At 46.0% G+C, this 20,909-nt stretch overlaps 1 protein-coding gene across 5 annotated transcripts in view; it reads left to right on the forward strand.

Moving 5' to 3' along the window:
• The window catches only part of Ano2 (anoctamin 2), a 338,029-nt gene that overhangs the window by 301,218 nt on the left and 15,902 nt on the right, over positions 1 to 20,909 (forward strand). For all 5 annotated transcript variants that reach the window (XM_076940592.1, XM_034512071.2, XM_076940594.1 and 2 more), the window contains 3 exons: positions 16,314 to 16,466; positions 16,822 to 16,874; positions 18,672 to 18,853. In XM_076940592.1, coding sequence (XP_076796707.1) covers positions 16,314 to 16,466; positions 16,822 to 16,874; positions 18,672 to 18,853 — 388 coding nt within the window. The remainder of the gene's footprint in view (positions 1 to 16,313; positions 16,467 to 16,821; positions 16,875 to 18,671; positions 18,854 to 20,909) is intronic.

Here is a 20,909-nt window from a genome sequence, read left to right on the forward strand (position 1 = left end):
GTAAGTCAGACAACTAACTGGTCACTGGGTTGAGATCTTAGCTATGGAGCAGAATCCAGTTCCAGAAGGGCAAAGGTGGAACCAGGTTCAGAAAGATGAACAGGATAATGCGCAGATGGCAGTTGAGTGGGCCACACTAATATTAGGGTCTATCCCAGCTAAGGCTTCTGGGAAAGAAAGGAGTTTTCTGTATACACACACTGGTGATCAGGCGATAGATCAGTGGGGGCTGCTGACCTCACAACGTGAGGTGTCTACCTTTTCTGGGGTCCAGTTAAGAGAATTAAAGACTTTTCCTTGGTTTGTTGTATCTAAGTTTTCCCAGGTATGACTTTAAAATACTCGTGTTCTTGTACGGTCTCAATACATGCTGAAACACGTATAGTGTGGTACTGTTTCTTCTCCCAGGAGTAAGTCTTCATCAGTCTGTACTTCAGGATGGTGCTGCACAGATAGTATAATCCACATGTCCACTGAGTGCTGCAGCATCCTTTATCCTCAAATTGGAGTCCAAAGTTGGTTGTAAAAATGGAGTCTCTTAGTGCAGGGCACAGTTTGGAAAACTACTGTTTTAAACAATATGGAGTCACTGAAAGCAGAGAACAGTCTGATCTCAACATGTCAAAACTAGGCTTAACTGCTTATCTAGTTAAACGCACAGTAACACTGAAAAGCAGAAAAAAAAAAAACAAAGATGTATTTAAAGTGACCACAATGAGAAAAAGAACAAGGACACATACCCATCTCCTGAACCTTAAAATGGTAGGATCGATTGTTCAGTTGTTAATCTGTTACTACCTGAAGGTGGAGCCTTGTCCTCATGGGTAGATGTCTTATGCAGAAGTATGGTTTGTCCCACCAGGTTTTGTTCTTCCTAGAATCCAGGGTGACTCAAGAAGAAAGGCTAAAGACAATGTGTTAACTCTATAACTTCAGCCAAAGTCCAGACTCAAATCGAAGACAGAGATGTGAAGCTTTCTGCCTGCTTTCAGTTCCTTTCTGGACCTAAGTGCAGAGTCAATGCTTGTTAACAAAAGCAGCTTGCCACCTGCTTCTCAACTTCCCTCTCCTCTGATTTGGCACCAGTGTTATCCAGAGAGAGGCCCAACAGGATCCTGGGACCTTTCTTATTAGGAGACTGTGTTCTTTTGAGTTCTTGCTTAAGCCTTCTCCTTCCTCTCTTGTATTCCTGCACACACAGCCTGCGTCAATCCCCTCTCTTGCATTACTGCACACAGCCTGCCTTGTCTCCCCATTTCCTTTCCTGCTCCTTCTCATAGCTCCTTTTTCAATGTTTAGGACAGCTTTTCTCACATGCAAGCAATATATCTTCTTAAGATACTTCTGACTTTCCCTAGGGTAGCACGCAAAGGCACACATGAGCGTGCTCTCTCCTCTGGCTGTCCTTTCAGAAGGGCAGGCCTAAATGTTGGGGTCACTCATACCACAGCTGCACCTGCTTGTACTCGCCTAGCCCACTGTCCACAGGCTCTTGCAGAGCTGTTTGGATTCAGACATGTTTGCTCTTGGAAACATTTTCTGATGTTTCTCCATGCCCCACCCTCCCACCAGGTCGTCTCCCGTGCATGTCCTTCACCTGTACCCTTTGGAAGACAGGATTACTTTGTGAGTAAGACCTGTGTCTTAGTCTTCTACTCATCTCCCTGAGCACAGGTCCTGGAAGGTAGACAGAAAAGCTCAACAAAATCTCAAATGAAGAGCTCTGCTCCCCTCCTTCCTGCAGTGGTGGAGAAGCAGAGCCCTGTTCCTCATCTCACGATGCAAAGGTCCCTTTCTTTCCCATGGGCATATTCAGGTATTTCTTATATGAATCTTCAGCTCCCGAAATAATTGCAATCCATGCTTATTATCAGGGTTTCTCTCAAAGAAAAGTTGCCTCCAGTTCTAGTTTTCTGCATCCTTTGGGGGATTGAGTTCTTAGAAGTGAACAGAGAAGAACTTAAGTCTGACCAGGCTTTCACCACAGCCTCGACCTTAAAGCTTTGCTTTGAGCTTCAAGACTCATCTTCCCAAGGCTGGCACCTGCTGTTGGCCTCCAGCCAGCTTGAGGGCAGTGCTGTGATATCAAGCTACAATGACAACAGATGTGGCCTGGGTACCCTGAAGTTTCAGAAGACAGACATAGAGAGCCCTTCAAGCAGACACTGACCAGGAAACCCTCTCTGCCATAGGAAAAAAACTCCAGTCTCTGGCCCTTCAAGAGAGATCAGGGCTTTCAATCACTCAGAGATGTGTGATAGAGAAATATCTTTTGTTATAGGGTTTATAGGGTTAAACCTGGGCTCTGACAGTCTCAACAGGCTTGGCCACTAGTTCTCAATGTGCCCATCATTGAGACAAATAAAAGAGAATAGAGAAGGGGGACTCATGTAATATGGCCACGCTGGGAATTCAAATGAGTAAAGGAGTCCGGTGACCCTGAACCCCCACCCCATCAATCTTTAGGGTGCTGACATGAGGTTTAGGCTTAAATGGTGGGCGATATGTAAACACAGTTAGGCAGACTTGATCAAAGCATGGTTCCATCCATCCTTGGTCAGCCCATCATTATTGTTGTTCAGGTCTGTCTTGTTAGGTGGTGAATAAGCTGTCAGAACTGTATGAACTCCCTTGCTGGGAGGTCAGTTCTTTCTCTGGCTGGCACCAGGGGTTCCACTTACGTCTTTTTACTAGAATGTGATGCCTAGGGAAAGTTTTACTTCTTTGGGATCTGTGGTCTCAACAGTCTGATAGTCATAGGGAGGGATCCACTTGCTTCCCTTAGAACACATCCTCTCTTGCCAGGGTGGACATCCTCTCTTCACTTGTTTTCCTCTTATAATTAACTGGATAGTCATCAGACATCCTTGGGTTATAGGAACTATCTACTGGACCCAACCCAGACGGCTCATCTTCCAGTTAACAACCCATGTGTGTTTTGAGACTTCCTATGAGGCAGCCAAGATCCCCAAAGCAGTGCTAGAGGAAGCAGTTCTAAGCTAGTCTTCAGGGTGGCTTAGTTCCCTCAAGAGCTTGGGTCCTCTTTCTCACTGTCCTCTAGTGTCCATGTCTGTGACTTCCAGGTCCCCACTCTTTGTTCACACCTGTTCTCTCCAAACCCACACCTGGTAGGTCTACTGCGTCTACGTTGGTTTTCCCTGTGAAATGTCTTTGGAAGCCACTTCCACTGCACATCTTCTTGGCTTCCTGGAGCTTTTTTACAGCCTCAACCCACCTCCCTGGATGGGCTCGCCACCACTGCTTGTCTTTTGGTTCTTGGATCCTGTCGCTCTTGCTCAAGAGCACACCTAGCTTCCCACCCTTTCTCTGGCCAACGTTGCACATTCCTTTTGCTCTGCCATTCCCCAAGTCTTTTCAGTCATGCGTGTAAAGCCAGGTCTATGTGTCTGGCTTCTTGAAGTGTCTTTTCCCTTCATCTTTTAGGCCCTTACCCTGCAGGATTTCTGAGACACTGCTTCCTAAACTCTAGGTTCCCAATGGTAAGAAATTCACGAGGCTTTACAAGGACAAGGCTTCCTTGATTTACAGAGTGTTGCCCAGAGCCTCTCACAGAATGAGTACTGAGAACATTCTAGACAACCCTGTAAGGGAGTCTCTGTGCAAGTGAGGGTATCCATTTATGTCCTTGTCTCCTCTATGCTGCAGGCACCTAATGTGGCAGGAACATTGCTTGCTGGTCAGCCCTCAAGTATTTATGGGCTGATAATCCAGTGGGTGGATTATCAAGAGTGTATTATTCTTGTTTCTTCTTCTTTTTTACCTTCTCTTCCTCTTCCTCCTCCTCTTCTTTCTCTTTCTCCTCCTCCTCCTCCTTTCTTTCATGTTCCCTATCCTCTGCTACACTTCTGCCTGCTCCCCTCCCCCACCTTAGGCTATTATTCCTTCCTTCTCAGAGTAAGCCAGGGAAATAAGAGAAGGTGTAACATGAGCCCATCCATGCGCTCCTAGCTCCTACATGGCAGCTCTGGGAAACAATTTGAAGGCCAAAGAGCAGACAACTCAACCTCCTAGGAAGTAATAGTTTCTGCCATTCCTCGGGACGGCTAATAAACCAGGTGACACAGTCATCAGTCTTTTACCTCTGATTCTTCCTCACTCTTGTCCTCAAAGCAAAGTCTGTCATCTCTTGAGTCTTTCTCTGATCACTGTAAGGCCCATAGCAACCTCCTGCCTTTGTGCATTCCCAGACTGCTTTGTGTGTCTGGGGTGAAGATCTACTTCTGCCTCTAGCTAGGAGTATGGCCTTGAGCTTGCCGTCTTTCTGGGCCTTTTTTCTACCATCATACAGGGAGCTAAACCAGAGGATGCATTTTTGGGGATGTGATAAGACCCATTTGTCAACTATGGTCAACCCTGATGGTGTCAGAAGTGTTGTGTAACTAGCATGTGGGGGGATAGGATAAACTGAATCGCTGTGCTCTTTCTTTTCTGAGATTGTAGTGTGGTGCCCAGTGATAGTGAGAAAAGCTTCTCAACTCGCCTGTGGAAGTGAGTGCCACGTCCATGTTTCTTGTGAGGGAGTGTTCTAAGTACCATAAAGAGTTTCAGACATCTGAGTTGTGACCCCAGGTTCCTTTCTGATTCTCGTATCTTCCCTTATGTATAACTGCTAAACTGTGCACCTCAACCCCAAGATGCTGATGGCTACGTGAGCTGCTAAAAGTCACCCCAGTGGCTCACTGGTGGAACTGAGCCTAGAACTGTCTGTCTTGACCATTCTACAAGAGGTTTTGATAAGGCCTGGTAAGAAAGTTTGACTCTGGGAGAGACAGGGGAGTGAGCTTTCTTTTCTTCCTTCCTTCTCAACTGGCTAGACCTCCCCAATTCCAGAAGGCCACTTGTCTTGGACTTTGAACAAAAATGAGCAATTGAAACCAAAGCTGCCCACTCCCACTGGTGTGCCTGACACAGTGATCCTGGGCCTTGCTCTCAGCTGTCAGTTTCCTTCCCAAGATCCCCAGGACCACCCATGCAGACAGGAAGTGTGCTGAGCCCACTACAGCCTGTCTGTTGTAATGGCAGGGCAGGTCATCAGTGGGGGGCGGCAGCAGGGAGAGATGTATTATATTTACATTTTTCTAAATTGAGATGGAAGCTTGGGGCCGGGGGGGGGGGGGGGGGGGGGGGCAGCAACTCCGGGGGAGGGGCCTGAGGTGAAGGGGAAGCTGGAGTGGAGGCTGGAAGTTCTTCTGAGGGGAGGGGGCTTCCTCTGGGCAGTGGTGGGTGTGGGGATGGGCTGGCTCCAGACAAAGGGAAACCTGAGAGTGAGGGATTACTGGAAAACCTGTGTGGGGAGCAGCCACGCTTTCAAGGGAATCTCCGATATCAAACCCTCTTCCTGAAGAGCTTACTAAGAAAGACTTCAAGGGTAGCTTCCCCTCCCCCATCTCTGAGGGGAGAGAGAAAGCTGGCCCAGAAGCAGGACAAAGCATTAATCATCACTGTCCCCAGCCCCAAAAGGAGGCTTCAAAGCTCTTTTACCGCAGGCCTCTCACAGCCTAGTTATGGACTCTCCCTGAGGGCCCTATGAGGAGAAATTCCTCTGCTGTAAGAGCTGCAAGTTAAGTTCTCCAAACACTTGTAGCGAATAGAATAGATTTTCTCTTATAGAGCAGTACATGGCAGGAAAAAAGACTTGCTCCAAATTTAATCCTGTATACGACAGGACAAGATCCAGATGAAATCCTTGATAAAACTGATAAAATTGTTATTTTTATCCTGATACATAAGGAATAGCACTATGAGGTTTCCCCACCAGAACGCAAGGCCTGTGTCCATGGGAGAAGCTTCTTAGGAATAGACTAGACATAGTAAACACAGTGGAGTGTTTGTTGGTGAAGGAAAAAGATAATGAATCAAAGCCAAATGGTTCTCACACCCCACAGACATCACCTTCTGCAGAGGCTCTCAGGCCCCTTGACTGTATAGACTCATCTGGGATGACCTGTCCCACCTTGAGGTGTAGAATCTCCTTATCCATGATGCACAGGCATCAGGGATACTCTCATCCCGAGAGTAAATGAGTAAATGGCCTACCACAGTTGTGGTTTGAATTTGGAATGTACCCCACAGGCTCATATTTTGAATGGTGATCACCATCTGTTTTTTTTTTTTTTGCTATTTGTTGGGGGTGGGGGGGTGCTCCCTTTCGAAGCAAGGGCTTATATCCTGGCCTCTGGTTCCAACCTTACTCTCTGCTTCCGGGTTAGTTGTGATGTGAAATAGGCTTGGCCATATACCTGACACCGTGAGAGACACAGTTGCAACAATTACACAAATTTGGTGCCAGGAGTGGGGACAAAGGCACACAGATGTGCCTCTGTTGCAAGGTGCAACCCCCATTCAGGGCGAGTTTCAGTTCCTGTCCCTGAGCAAAACACAAAGCTAGTCGAATAAAACTCTTGAGTGTGTGCTCCTAGACAGTGCCTCAGAGCACTGGGAAATTCCTTTCCCTGGGCTGTCCTGTTTACAGAACTGAGTCAGCCCACTGGATAATTGGGTACCTGCCCTCTCTGTAAAGGGCACTTAACCACAGTTCATGCAGCACAGAAGTCCCTGCTCCCGGGTTTCTGGGAAACGGTCAGTCCCAGGCCACTTGTTTTCCTTTACGTCTGAGGCAAAAGCTGCTTGATTTTGTCCATATTGTGTATCATTCCTCTCATGCATACTTAGAAACAGTGGCGCCATATCTGGATGCTACATCACTACTCCACAAGGTGCCTGGCCAGTGCCAGGACCAAGGATGGAGGGAGTAAACAGAGGAAGGATGCTGAGGGGTCAACAGGTGGAAGGACCTCTTTTCTATTTCTCCTTAAACAGTGGGGAGCTCAGAAGGCAAGCTTGTCATTGTGATCTAGCCACATTATGGTCCCTAGAATGTGCATGTTTGTTTTTTCCCTGTTTTCTGACTTCTTTATTTCTTTTTCAATAAAGTTTTCATACATTTTTTTTTTATTTTTCAAGTCTAATTTTATTTTCATTTTGTTGACTTTTTCACAGCCATATGGAGAGAAAAGAATAAAGTATGCAAGGGTCCTTGTCGCAATAATGCCTCTTGGAAGCACCTTTCTGGACTTACCTGGTTTCCTGGCCTTTGTCAGTTGCTTTGCCATAATAATGTGATCTATATGGATAAATGGAAGGAAGGGTGGGCTCATGGCTGCCCTCCACACTCTCTGCTTATGTGTGTGTGGGGTGGTATGTGTGGGGTGTGTGTGTGGTATGTGTGTTTGGTGTGGGTGGGTGTATAGTGTGGGGAGGCGTGGTGTGGTGTCGTGTGTGTGTGTGGTATGTGTGTTTGGTGTGGGTGGGTGTATAGTGTGGGGAGGCGTGGTGTGGTGTCGTGTGTGTGTGTGTGTGTGTGTGGTGTGGTGTGTGTGGTGTGGTGAGTCTGTGTGTGCATGTGGTGTGGGGAGTTGTGGTGTGTGTAGTGTGGGGAGGTATGGTGTGTCCGTGTGTGTGGTGTTTGTGGTATGGTGTGTGTCTGTGTGTCTGTGTTTCTGTGTGTGTGTCTGTGTTTCTGTGTGTGCGTGTTTGTGGGTGGGGTGTATTTGTGCGTATGGCGTATGTGTTTTGGTATGTGTGTGGTGTATGTGTGTGTGGTGTGTGTTTGGTATGTGTGTGGTGTATGTGTGTGTTTGGTGTGTGTGTGGTGCGTGGTACATGGTGTATGTGTGTGGTGTGTGGTGTGTCTGTGTGTAGTGTATGTCCCTACACACAAGGAGGTAAACAAGGGCACACAGATCACTTCATGTCTCCACGAATGTGCTTAGCAGAAACCACTCCTTAGAGGTTTGTCCAGGTGTTGCGCTGACATTTCATGTGTCAAGTTCTTAATGTTTGAATTGATACTCCAAGCCTGTCTCTTCCTGCCTCAGCTTCCTGAAGTTTCCGAGTGGACCCAGTCCATTGTGTCAACCACAGACAGAATGGAATGGGGTTTTACTTGCTGTGTTTATTTTTCTAGGTAGCTTGTGAATGTCAGTCATCTGGGCGGGAAAGATCTTAACTCTCGGCTCTGAGCAGGCCTTCCTCGTCTCTTTCACTTGGTCTTCAAGGCAAACCCAGCGATTTCTAATTGTATGTGCTTTCCAGGGACCTCCTGAGGGGAAACAAGTTATTCGTGCCTGGTGCTCCAAGCACCCAGTGCTAGCAGCCGCGGTCAGACTGTGGTACTGTCTAGGATGTTCATGCACTCCTCTTCCTGAGTGCTTTCTTGAGCTCTTAAAAGAATAATAGCAGTCTGTTTAGCTTAGTCGGCTTCAAGCTGCTGTAATAGAACGCCACAGGCTGGGTAGCTTATAAACAATAAAGATATATTTGGCTCATGGCTCTGGACTCTTAGAAGTTCAAGAGACTGACTGATGAGACCCTCCTTGCTGTGTCATCCCACCCGAGGAAGGCAGAAGGGCAAGAGAGCACAAGAGAATATAGAAAAAGAGGCGACAAACTTGGGTTTATCCTGACAATTAACCTCGTCCTATAATGACATTAACACATCCACGAGGTCAGATCGCCTCTCAGAGATCCAATTCTAACACATGAATTCAGTGGAGAGAAGAGCACAACCGGACCACAGTACCATAGAAACCACTTTGCTTTCTAGTGATGAGTATGAAGTCCATAGGTAGACTCTAGTAGATAGATGCTTGTTGAATGACTGGCAGATCAAGTGAGGGAGTGGGAAGTGAAGGGTGAAGATTGACAGGTCACATGTCTGTCACACATGCTACTGCTTTCCCCAGCATCAGTGACCCTGGCTGAGGACGTGATCCAAACCCCATCCTTCCCATGGCCCCATCTATTCTTAGCCATCAACACTCCCAAGGCCTTTGTGTTTATCATCAGACACTCTTAGGAGACAAGGATGGCGGGGCATATTTTTAAAACGAGGGTTTATGAAACGGACAGCATTGAATTAGCACCACGTGCTTTTCCAAGACCATTCAGCAGAACAAACACACCACGTGCCCTCCCTCCCCTATATCGCTCATCCCTGCTTCTCAAAAAATGATGACCCTTAAGGACTCAGTTTCCTTCCCGTTTTTCATAAGATAAAAATGGAGAGGGAAAACCTAGCAGTAGAGATTAATGCAAAGACATTGGTAGCACAGAATCTCAAACATAATCACACTGGAAAATACAGTTCCCAACTGTTTCAGTGTTGGGCTATACTGAGAGCCCTTCCTTGGTCTTCCCCAATTCTCCCTACATTTTTCTCTCAGAGGATCTAATTTGTACTTATCAGACCTTTCTTGTAAACTTACCAGACACGATAGGTCAGTTGCCTGTTTTCTTTTATAATCTTATTTTTGCTATCAGTGTTAATGTTTTTATTATGTTTTGTTCATTGGTTCATTGATAATTACATGTGTTTATATGGCACATTCTGATGTTCTCACTCCTGTCTTCTTCATTTCCCTTCCCTTTGCACACACATTTCCCCTCATGTGTGTCCTTCTGTCTTGTGACCCAGTGACTTTAACCAGGGCTGCCTGTGTGACCACAGGTAGAGAACTATGCGCTGGGGCCTTGGTGGGACCATAACTGAAGGCAATGTTTCCCCTTTTCTCAGAATCCATAGGCAATCCATTCAGCAGTAAGGTCCCATGAGCCCCTCCCACACAGATGACTTACTGTTGGCAGGGCCAGTTCCGTTCAGGCCTAGTGTCCATAGCTGCTATGACTTCACGATTACAATGGCCATGTCATGTGACATTGCATAGCCCTTCTCCTTATATTCTGGCTCTTTCTGTTTCTGTCTCTTCTCCTGCAGTGTTCCCTGAGCCACAAAAGTGTGGTGTAAACATCTTGTCTAGGGCTGATGTTCACATAACACTGAGTCTCAGCATCTCAGACAACCACCTGTCTCTGTATTGAGTGCTGTTCACCACAAAGGGAAGCTCCACTGATTAGGGGCTAGAGTAGCGTTTGTCTGTGGTCACAAACACAGATATTTAGAAGGCAGTTTACCATCATTTAGCAAACAAACAGGAATGTTATCTGCTGAGGCCTATGACTTCCCCATGGGCGTTTGGCCAGGTTTCTAGTACCAGGCATGGGTTCCCACTTGTGAAGCCAACCCTAAATCCAATCAGGGAGCAGCTGGTCACAGTTGTTCAAGTGGGCTCATCATGCTTGGCAGCTTGGTATTGTAGTCTTAAGGTTCAGAGCTGGGTAAGATTACTGATGCCCTTTGTCAGCCCAAAGCACCCTCTGGCACACTGAGAGCTACCAGCAGACACGAGGTTCCAGCTTGACTCCTCTGTCTCTTGCAACTACAAACTTAGGGTGTCTTTAGTTATAGGGTCTTATTATCTAGTTCTGGTGAAGACCCCACTTTTCAGTCCTCCTAAATGGGAAGCTTTGCTTTTGCTAAATGGAAGGGAGTGGGGATTAAAGAGAGTTGTCACATTTTCATTAGAGTTGGGACTTTCTTCCTCTGTCCTTCCCCAGAGTGTCCTTCCTGTGCTGGTCACAGCAGCAAACATCGAGAGAATTGCTGTGTGGAGTTGTAGACTCCTCACAGCACTCTGACGGGAGAGAGTGGTTTCAGTTCATACATTTTGCTTTCTGCCCTGTGTGGGGGAGGGGGAGGGGGGAAGAGGGAGAGAGGGAGAGAAGGAGAGAAAGAAAAAGAGGAAGAATAAGCTCCATTTGTAAAATAGATAACACTTAAGTATCTGTTTATATGACAAGAGGGCCATATAGATGCAGTAAAAACTCAAATATGGTCCCTGCTTGAGCTCCGGATTGCCCCCCTCCAGGAGCAGGTCAAATAAACAGAAAGTGGCAAATACAAGGCATTGTGGGAAGGAAGAGGAGAAGAGTGATGCCCACTGCACTTCAGTCTAGATGGGGAAGTTGGGAAGTGAGGAAAGAGAGATTCATGGGGTGGAGGTGAATGGAGTGGGGTCAGAGTTGAGCCTGAACAATGAATAACAATTTACTCAGCAGACCATAGAGAAAAAAATATACAGAGAGGCTCTGAAATCACAGATGCTTTGAAATGGTTGGAAAACAGGGAGGGTTGACCTCAAGCATTCCTGCTAAACACTAGCCCTAAGGACAGAATACTGGGCTAGACAGGAAGAAATGAGTAAGTTTGGGTCAGATCACAATGGACTTTGAATGCCAAGTCAAGGGTCTGGACTTCACTGGGTGTGTGTGTTTGTGTATGTGTACATAAAATGGAAGGGTAGATATTTTCCTTGATGACTTTTAAATAAATGAATGAAAACTCAGAATTCTGTTCCATGCTTAGCTTTTCTGTCCACCCTGGCAAGTGTGTTCTGTTTTCTTTATTACACCATTGATTTTTTTCTCTAAGTAGACTGTCCCGGAATGTCCCGGCTGGCTGCTGTCTTGTTCAGTGTATTCCGCTCCTCCTTGTTATTTTAGCCCAAGCCCAGGTAATCACTCACAATGTTAATTGTCTCCAGCATTAGACAGTGTAAGGCTGGCTTTTAGTTTGTAAGGCTCTTGGCTGCTGAGTGTGAGCAGAGGAAACCCCTGGAGTTTGTGCCCAGACTTGTTTCCAGGCTCTATGCTTCCAACCAACATTTCTGGAGCACTTTATGGCAGCCTTTGTAAAGATTTAGTTGAAAATAAACTTATGGATTCTTCCTTAATTGGCTTGGCCAGGGTTAATCTATCACTGGCCCAGCCAAGCTGGCTTCTATTATGCAGCCACACTGAGGATTTCCTGTGTTTCTCTTGTCCTAAGGGAGGCTGGCTGTTTTTAGAAACAAATGTTGGTGTTGGTGAAGGCCGGCATCCTTGTGTCCTCTGAAGTGAACCCAGCAGGGCTCCTATCTGACTCAGTCCTCTAGACTTTTCCTTGAAAAGAACAAGTCTTGGATTTGGCATCTGCATGCTAGCGGGAGAATATATATATATGCTTTTCTCCCCTGGATTAATTTAAGGCTTGCTGTTTACTTCTGGCTCTTTGGATTACCTCTTGGAAATGCTCAAGGGTACTCAGTCCATGTTGGAAACACCTGTAACATCAGGATGTGTGTAGAGAAGAGATTTCTGTGGCTCTGGATACCTTGGAGTACCTGCAGAGAAGGGGCAAGGGCATCCTGTGGCACTCTTCTGAGGTTGCCCCATGCTGGCCACACTGATTTACATGTCGGGGTGGGAGACTGAAGCTTTTATTATGAGATCTGAATAATGAGTGGAAACTATGGAGCACAGCACACTGGCACTAGAAAATAGTCATGTTAAAACAAGATTTTGTGTCTGGACAATTTGCGAAGGTGAAATCTATCCCTTGAGGACGGCAGTTCACTAAAGAGACAAGCATAAGAGGAAAGTCCCACTTCCTCTGTGATACTGCAAGGATGCTGGATTTCCCAGAACCATTGGCAGATGCTATATGTGATAGCAACCCATCAAAAAGTAAACTGCCCCTTTCCACTCCATGGTGCCCTCTGAAGCTCTCAGGTATTCAGTTCTTCTGAAAGAAGTTCCTTATGATCAAGTTTTGCAGCCAAAAGTATCTGACTATCAGGGGCCAAGGGATGCCACAAAAATCACCCAACACAACAGACCTCATGTAAGAGATTTATTGGGGAGGGGGAGACCAAATGGCTGCTTCTGAGTGGGCATGGAGACAGTGGTAGACCAAGCAATGATGGTTGGCTTTATGGTGGGAGGAGGTGTGTAGCATGTATATAAGGGAAACCCAGCAATGGTGGTGATGGCAGAACTGTGTGAACCGTGTGGCATTGGCCTTTAGTGATAGTGGGGCCACTGTGCTGAGACTGAAGGTGGGATACAGTGTAGTGGACCTCCTGGTTCAGGAAGGTGGGCAGTTCTCAGTTGATCAACATCTACAGATGTGTTCAAATATAGACATGCAAGTTACAGGTTTCAGAAAAGGACATCAATCTCTGTTTCGTTTCCCTTGGTCATTTCCACTCTCCTTTGTCTCTTCTGTCCTAGCCCCTTACCCCTGAGTCCCAAATTAAAATTTCCAGAAATGCGTCATCTTTTAAAAGATAGGCCAGGTAAAACTTTTATTATTTATTTTTTGTAAGTGTAGCGGGTATCCAAAAATGAATTTGGGGAGACAGTTCTCTTTCTCCGCCTTGTTTCTGAGATGGAGCCACTCTTGTTTCTATAGTGAGGTGTCAGACATTATATGTGTTCTCCAGACTACCTAGCCCATGAGCCTTCACACAGTTCTTTTGTCTCAGTTTCCCAACTTGCTATTGCACTGCTGGGATTCTGGGTGTATTCCTCTGCATCCACATTTTTTATGGCAGTTCTGAAGGTTAAACTTGAGCCACTAAGTTTGAGTGGCAAGGGCTTTCCCCCTGCACGCCATTTTTGAAGCTCCAGGATGCTGCATTTGTAATTGACTGAGAGTGTTAGTGAGGACTCGCACATCCTTCCCTACCTCTATTACCAACTAGCTCTTCCAGGAGTCCAACCATGCATCTAAGATATCTCCCCGTCAATAACACCTACTGGTCTCCTAGAACCCACGGAGAATCCACTGGGCATCTAGGACAAGGCAGAAGCCAGGGATATAGGAGCAAGAGCAGTGGCCAAGCCTGTGAGGCAAAAAGCCTGCCAACTCAGAAGCATTTTGGCTGGGCATAGTTTCATGTGAGTTTTCTCTGGAAACTTTTAGTGCTCTTGTGTGGGGAAGAAATCTCGAGGGGGAGGGAGGTCCTGGCCGTTGGCTGAGGGTCCCACATTCACACAGCCGCCGCGGACTGGCAGCGGAGGCGGAGGCGGAGGCTGCTGTTCAAGGTTCTAAAGGCTGGGAACCTGGTGGCGGCAGATCAGGCAACACGTGGAGTTTCCCAAAGCTTTTATTGTTCATGGCGTGGAGAGTGGGTGTAGATGATGAGCGCTCCCCCAAAGCCAGGCTCACCTGGCCTTTTATAGGGAGGTGGAAGAGGGGAGGGAATAACTTAATTAGCTACGCCCCTGGCCTTTAGATAACTCATTAATATTTAAATCTCTGGAGGTGGAGACTTGTTAATCACGCCCTCTAAGTGCCTGAAGGGCCCAGGTTAAATGGAGTTACCTTGTCCAAGGCCCAACACTGTTGGCTTGTGTTCTTTGTGTATGGACACACACACACTCTTGTGTTTGGGTTCCTGTCTTCTCATTCTTTATATAACTACCCTGGGACACGATGCTTGTCTAAGGGCACAAGAGTCACAGCATCACAGATCTCACCTTAGGGAATTTAAATCAGTTCCTCTGAGCTGTCTGTCCATTTAAACAGAAGTGCAGAAAGAGACCGAGTCAGGTTAGGGACACATCTGAAACGTGGGGTCTGGATTTTTTCAGACTCACTGAGCCTCCAAACCTTAAGTTTGTGTCTGTTTAGCATGTAGCTATACAGTATACATTTTAATCATTTCTGTATGCTGATATGTTTCTCACTAAGAATAACAGTATGTATAATACATAGCTAACTTATTACTTACATAAATAACTTACTCTTTGGGCCTTGGTATATGCATATATGTGTGTGTTGAAGCCAGAGGTTGGCTTTACAAACAGCCCTCTACTGCTTTTCACCTTGGTGTTTTTTTTGTTTTTTGTTTTTTTTTTAAATAGGATTTGTCCCTGAACGTGGACCTTGGCATTTAGGTAGGCAGCAAAGCCAGCTGTTCAGCTGTTTTCTTTGACCAGTGCTGGGATTACAGATGAGTGTCCTACAATTATGTAGGTTTGGGGGAGGGGAACTGGGGAAGCAAACTCTTCACCCACAGAGCCATCTCCCCACTCCCACATGTTCATGTTACATTTATTAAACAATTATTAGGTATCAGACATCATATGCGTACTCAGTACTTCCATGTGCAGTCCGAGATGCCAACCTGGTGAGGATTATTTTATGAGGCTTAATTGCACTTGCTGTAACTGAGGGACAGAATGGTTGATACCTGTGGGTAATGTGTGGGGAATCCAAATAAGATGACTTCCCTGGGAACAAATGTGCAAAGAGCCTCCGCCCACCCCCACCCCAGAGCATATAAAGCTGTTGGCTTTACAATAAAGAAACTTGAGTAGGTAGTCCCAGCAGGGCTGAGCACTGGCTGCTTCAGGAACAGGATTGTTGTGTGGGGGCATTTTGGAAATGGGGTTAGAGAGACAGCTTAGAATACACTGCATCACCGGTGTGCCAAAACAAGGAATCTGGATTCTATTCAGTAAATAAAGGGGATTACACGGGAATTTTTATGAGTAGGGAGGGTCAGATGACAGGGTCAGATGACATGGTATGTGTGCTGCAAGCCCCAGAAGTCTGTTAACAAGGAAGGTGGCTGGGAGGTTGTGGCCAGGCTCCAGGCAGAGCTGCAAGATGGTTGCCGAGTACCTTTGTTCACTGTTCCTATAGCTCAGAATTCTCTCTGGCTCCTCCTAGACACACACACACACACACACACACACACACACACACACACACTCCACTTCCTAGATGTTGCCGAGGTCATCCACATGGAGACTTTGTTTAGTCCCCACCCGATCGGACATCAGCTCTGTCTCCTTTGCTTCTCTGACCCTAGCACATTCTTTTTCCCCCTCTCAGAGCACATTTGCAAAAGTTCTAGTGAATGTCTTTACATACACTTATCTCTGCTCTCTAATCCCAGCTCCTCCACAACAGGACTAGGCCTTTGCCTCCCCAAATACTTGGCACAATGCCTGATATTTTTCCAGCCCTCAATAAACGTGTGGTGAATGAATTCTTTCCAAAGAAAAGCAATGGATCTATGTATGGAAAAGGAGACCCAAGCTAGACCTGGTGGTGCATGTGAATAATCTCAGCATTTGGGGTCGGGTAGGTAGGGGTGCTGAGGCAGGAGGATCAAGAGTTCAAGGTCAACCAGGTCTGTATAGCAGCAGGACTCATCTCAAAGGGGTGGGGGAGTGTCCAACTTTGAGAGTTTTTAAAGCTATGCTAAAGGCTGACAACCGAAGGCCAATTTCAGCCTACTTTGTAGACTGCTTTTGTAAATAAAGCTTTATTGGAAGCACAACCACAACTGGGAGGAATGGCAGAAGCTGTGGTAAGACAAGATAAACCATAGTTCAAATGTATTTCCTCTTTGGCTACTTACAGAGCTTACCAACCCTTATGATTAGTTTTTGCAAGTAAGGGATAGATGAAAGTGTCTCAGTCACACATCGCTGCTGTAGGAAGACAGCGAGGAAGGGAGGAAGGAGACCTTGATAGAGAGAACTGGGGGCCACAGAATAGAGATGGTCTTCGCTCCCACCGTTCCCTGCTGAAGCCTCTCCTGTGTGCTCTCTTCTAGTCATCCAGTTTGGTTTTGTCACCCTTTTTGTGGCCTCCTTTCCTCTGGCCCCAGTGTTTGCTCTCCTCAACAATGTCATTGAAGTGCGGCTGGATGCAAAAAAGTTTGTTACAGAGCTGAGGCGCCCAGATGCTGTGAGGACCAAAGACATTGGTATGTTTTTCACCCCCCTTTGAGGCCTGGCGCTCCCCCTTTCTCTCCCCATGAGGTTCCTTCCTCCTGCTCCACAGAGCTCAGGGGGGCAGCATAGCCCTTTCTTCACCCCTTAGAACTTCTGTTTCCTTCCTTGGATGAGGGAAGGCCAGTAGAAGTCGTTTAACAACCCTATGTTGTCCCCTAAGCTTCCAGACAAGAGCACCCTAAGCTTTTCTCTCCAAGCCCAGTTCTGGAAGGGGGCAGAAAGCCTCCCCAGGGAACCTACCTACACAGTGTCATCCCATTCTTGGGCCTTGCTGTCTCTGATGCCAGGTTGGGACTAACCAGAGATGCCTGCACTTCTGTCTTACAGGAATTTGGTTTGACATTCTCTCTGGAATTGGCAAGTTCTCCGTCATCATCAATGTAAGTGTTTGCATTCAGAAGGCCTTAGCTCCAAGGGAGGAGCTTCCAGAGAGCCCAGGAAGCAGGAAACAATCTCATTACCTCCCAGCTTTTCCTGTTTAGAGCTTTGCTTTAGACAACCTCCTGCTTTGTGTTTACACAAGCCTTGTATGTAACTCATGTTGCTGCCTGGCAGTGCAATTTAGCTTTAAATTTTATTAAGAAAAAGGCACTTGTCCATATGACTATATGCCTTGGCATTAAGAGTCAAAATCAGATCTTTTGGGAGCCAAGAATAACGAAGAAACAATTTGCCCTATCTGCCCATCTCTTTCCATTTGGTTTCTTCTCTTTTGTACCTGGAATGTTGCCTAGGTTGCAGTTCCTAATTCCTCAAAATTCTCAGTGCAAAGCCTTAATCACTCTCATGGTCTGGTGTGCCCTGTAGGTTCAGCTAAGATGAGGAAGAAAAGGGGTACTTGCCAAACTCATATACATGGCAGAGAAATTGCTTTTGTCCTCTGGATGAACAGTGGCCAGATAGGGCCTCCCTCCAGCTCTTCCTTCCAAGAAGGCACCAGCCAGCTGGGTGTACGTTTAGAAAGACACAGTTCATATTCCCTCGGGAGCAGAGTATTGATTTCTAACCAAGTTCCTTGATACCTGCCCACAAATGATCAAGAGGTTTTGTGTGTGTGTGTGTGTGTGTGTGTGTGTGTGTGTGTGTAATCAGTCTGCTGCAGGTTGAATGTTTAGATGTAGGAAGCATCCCTTTGAATGCTTAGAAATAAAGCACAATTGAAGAGAGATCAACTGTTACTTTGAGCTGTGTCTACTAGAAAAGAGACCCGTAATGTCAGCTACATTCTGTGTTACAGAGTGACAGGGCATTTTTGCTTCCCTGGTTGCTAAAAGTCTTGCTTGCTTATCAAACCAACAGGATGTAGGAGTCTCCTCTACCATTTAGAAACATTCTAGAAATGACGTAGGATAACGGGAGGACAAAGAAGTGCTCAATGAATCACAGTTATAATAATTATACGTATGTTATTAATTTTCAAATATGGATATGGCCCACTTATGTATATACATTCAGAAAAAAATACCTAAACCAGATTTTAAGGGCCCTTAATTATTGCACAGACTATAGTATAAACAGCTGCCAAAAAGATTTAAGGTTCTCTTTGCAGAAAGTCACTCCAAATCCAAACATGCAATCACTCACCTGCATTCAGCTTACTCTTGGCCATTTTAGAGCACTTAGACATTCCAAATGCTGTGGGGGATGAGTATGGCCCATCTAGTGTGTCCAGTGCCTCTTCCCTTCCATCTCTCCCCTTTCATAAGATGAACAAAGGAATAGCTCCTACTTCACGAGTCATTGCAAAGTACCCGGAGATGATTGAGGAAACTGTAACTATGTTCCTGATTCTTTAGTGTTCCCTCACTCAGGGACATATGCACAGGGCCTCCAGCTCCCTTGCCCAATCTACCAGCCCCACTCTCATCACGCCAATGGATAGTCTCAGAATACCTTGAACTCTGTTTTGGCTCAGCCAACAATAATGTCAGTCCAAGTACCTCAGAGGTGGACTGAAGTTTCCAACACTCAATATTGTCATTTTCTTTGTCCAAAACCGTGAGCCACAGGAACTTAGGGACAGGATCTTAGGGACAGGTAGATGCCCCCGTGTCAACACTTGTAGCCACTCTTACTGGTGTGCCCAAGGGTGGGCAGTCCCTCAGTTACATGTCCCCTGTGCCTTCCAGACACGACTCATTGAGATTTGTCCTTCGTACTTGCCATTCTGTCCCCAGGCTTTTGTCATTGCTGTCACCTCCGACTTTATTCCCCGCCTTGTGTACCAGTACTCCTATAGCCACAATGGGACTCTGCACGGCTTTGTCAACCACACGCTCTCCTTTTTCAATGTCAGCCAGCTGAAGGAGGGGACACAGCCGGAGAACTCACAGTTCGACCAGGAGGTTCAGTTTTGCAGGTAAAATGTTGTGGGGGAGGGAGCTGTAGATCCCAAGAGTTATTTAAAGGACCTGGAGGGGCTCCTTCTTTTTCTCCAGCTCCTATCCCTCCAGAGTTGCTATGACTTCACTTTACTGAGTCACTAAATATTGTTGAGTGCCTTTTGCTGCACACTATAGAGCAGATTAAGTGCTATCTAACTCTGACCATGCTGTCAAGGAGAAGAAATAACAGAGGAGCCAGTCATCATACAGACTCACATGTAGGCTTGTGTGCATGGTGAATAGTCAGAGGACAAGGGACTAGTGTGGAAAAGATGCACTTCCTAGATAGGCTACAAGGAGGTGAATGCCACAGAAGGGAAGCATAGAGCTAGACAGTAGAGTTTCAGTTTTGAGAAACTAGCACTGACAAATAATAATATAAGCTGTGTCAGAATTCCTGGGATCATGTAGGCCAAGCACAGAATTTAGATATCGTGAAGAACACACCAGAAGCTGTGAAATCTCATAACACCTCCAATATAATATAATATAATATAATATAATATAATATAATATAATATAATATAATGGGAAGGCATGGCTTTTTACTCATCAGAGATTGACACACAAAGTGTATGTTGAGGTAACTGATGAGATTTCAGAGGAAGATGGACTAGGGTTTGGAGAGCACAGGGTGGTAGTTGGCCGCTAAGACACTGGGACATGAACTGTGATAGGCCTGGGCTAGGGTCACAGAGGAATTGAGAGTAAAGAAGAAAAGCTTTTTCACATGATATGATGCAGAGTTAGTGGTGATAGACATGGGAGGGAGGCTGAGTCTGAACATGGCTTGGAAACTATGGTTCTGTTGACATGTCGAGGAAGGTGCTAGAACCTGATCTTATGAAATATGGTGTGATTCTGACTCTATCGAGAATGGCATCTCAGTGCAGCCAAATCAGTGAGAAGATCAATACTTGGTCGATCTTATCATATTGAAGGTGCTTCCATATTTCACGGCTTCCCATGTGTTCTTCTTGCTATCCAAACTCAGCATTTTGGCCTTCATGACTGCAGGAATTCTGACACACTTTATGTTATTTGTCGTTTTTATCTTGTCAAATGTCCTCCTTAATTAAGCCTCCACTGTCTAGCTTCACACTACAGTATGCTCCCTTTTGCCATTTGCCATTCATATGTGCTGAGTTTGATGCTGGCCATGGTGCATTGCCAATGATGGTTCGAAAGCCAAGCAGTGGTTTTCACCTTCCTCCTGGATATGTCCTAAGCTGGTATTCAGAAGAGGTGGCTGAGAGACACCACTCCAGGAATTCCTGAAGCCAAGAAAGCTTTTTGTGACTTCTCAAGGAAACTAAAGAACAGAGGAACAGCAGGGAACAACTTGTTTGACCCTTCTGGAGCCTGGCTATATGACAGTCTCAGCCATACCTTCATCAAAGACCACACCTCACATACTGCAAACACAGAGTAAGAAGCCAGGGGGAGATGTTGTGGGACTGGCAGGGATTGTTCTGGTCACCCTCCAGTGTGTCTTATGAATAGCTGCTGGTACCCCCATCAAAGGAGTATTCTAGTTTCCTTTTTCTTAATATCATATATGAATTAGAGAAATAATGTTTCATTATGTCATTTTATACATATATAAAACTGTACTCTGACCATCTTGCCCTGTTTTCCCTATCTTGTCTCTCCTACCCCTCTCACTGATTCCCTCCTCTTCCAAGTAGTCCCTTTTCTAGTTTCATGTCCTTTAAAAAAAATTCTGGAATCTACATGTTGTAGCCGTCCAGCGACCACGGACAAACTGAGTTCACTTGAAAGGAGGGCTGGAAATGAAAAAGAGATGGAGGGGTGATGGAACCATGGAGCAAATACAAAGTTCTTTGATCAAGGCTCAAAGTTTAATATTCAGCAGTTGTATATCTAGGGAAAGCCCACCAGAGCCCATCCTTTGGTTTCATCTGGATTATATTGCAAAGCAGACTCAGCAAGCAGTCTCTTCTTCTAAGTTCTTGCAAGAAGTTGTAAGTGTAAACAAAGCAGATGACTTCACCTAGGGGTTAAGGTCCT

The sequence above is a fragment of the Arvicanthis niloticus genome, chromosome 9, assembly GCF_011762505.2.
Source record: "Arvicanthis niloticus isolate mArvNil1 chromosome 9, mArvNil1.pat.X, whole genome shotgun sequence".
Lineage (NCBI taxonomy): Eukaryota > Metazoa > Chordata > Mammalia > Rodentia > Muridae > Arvicanthis > Arvicanthis niloticus.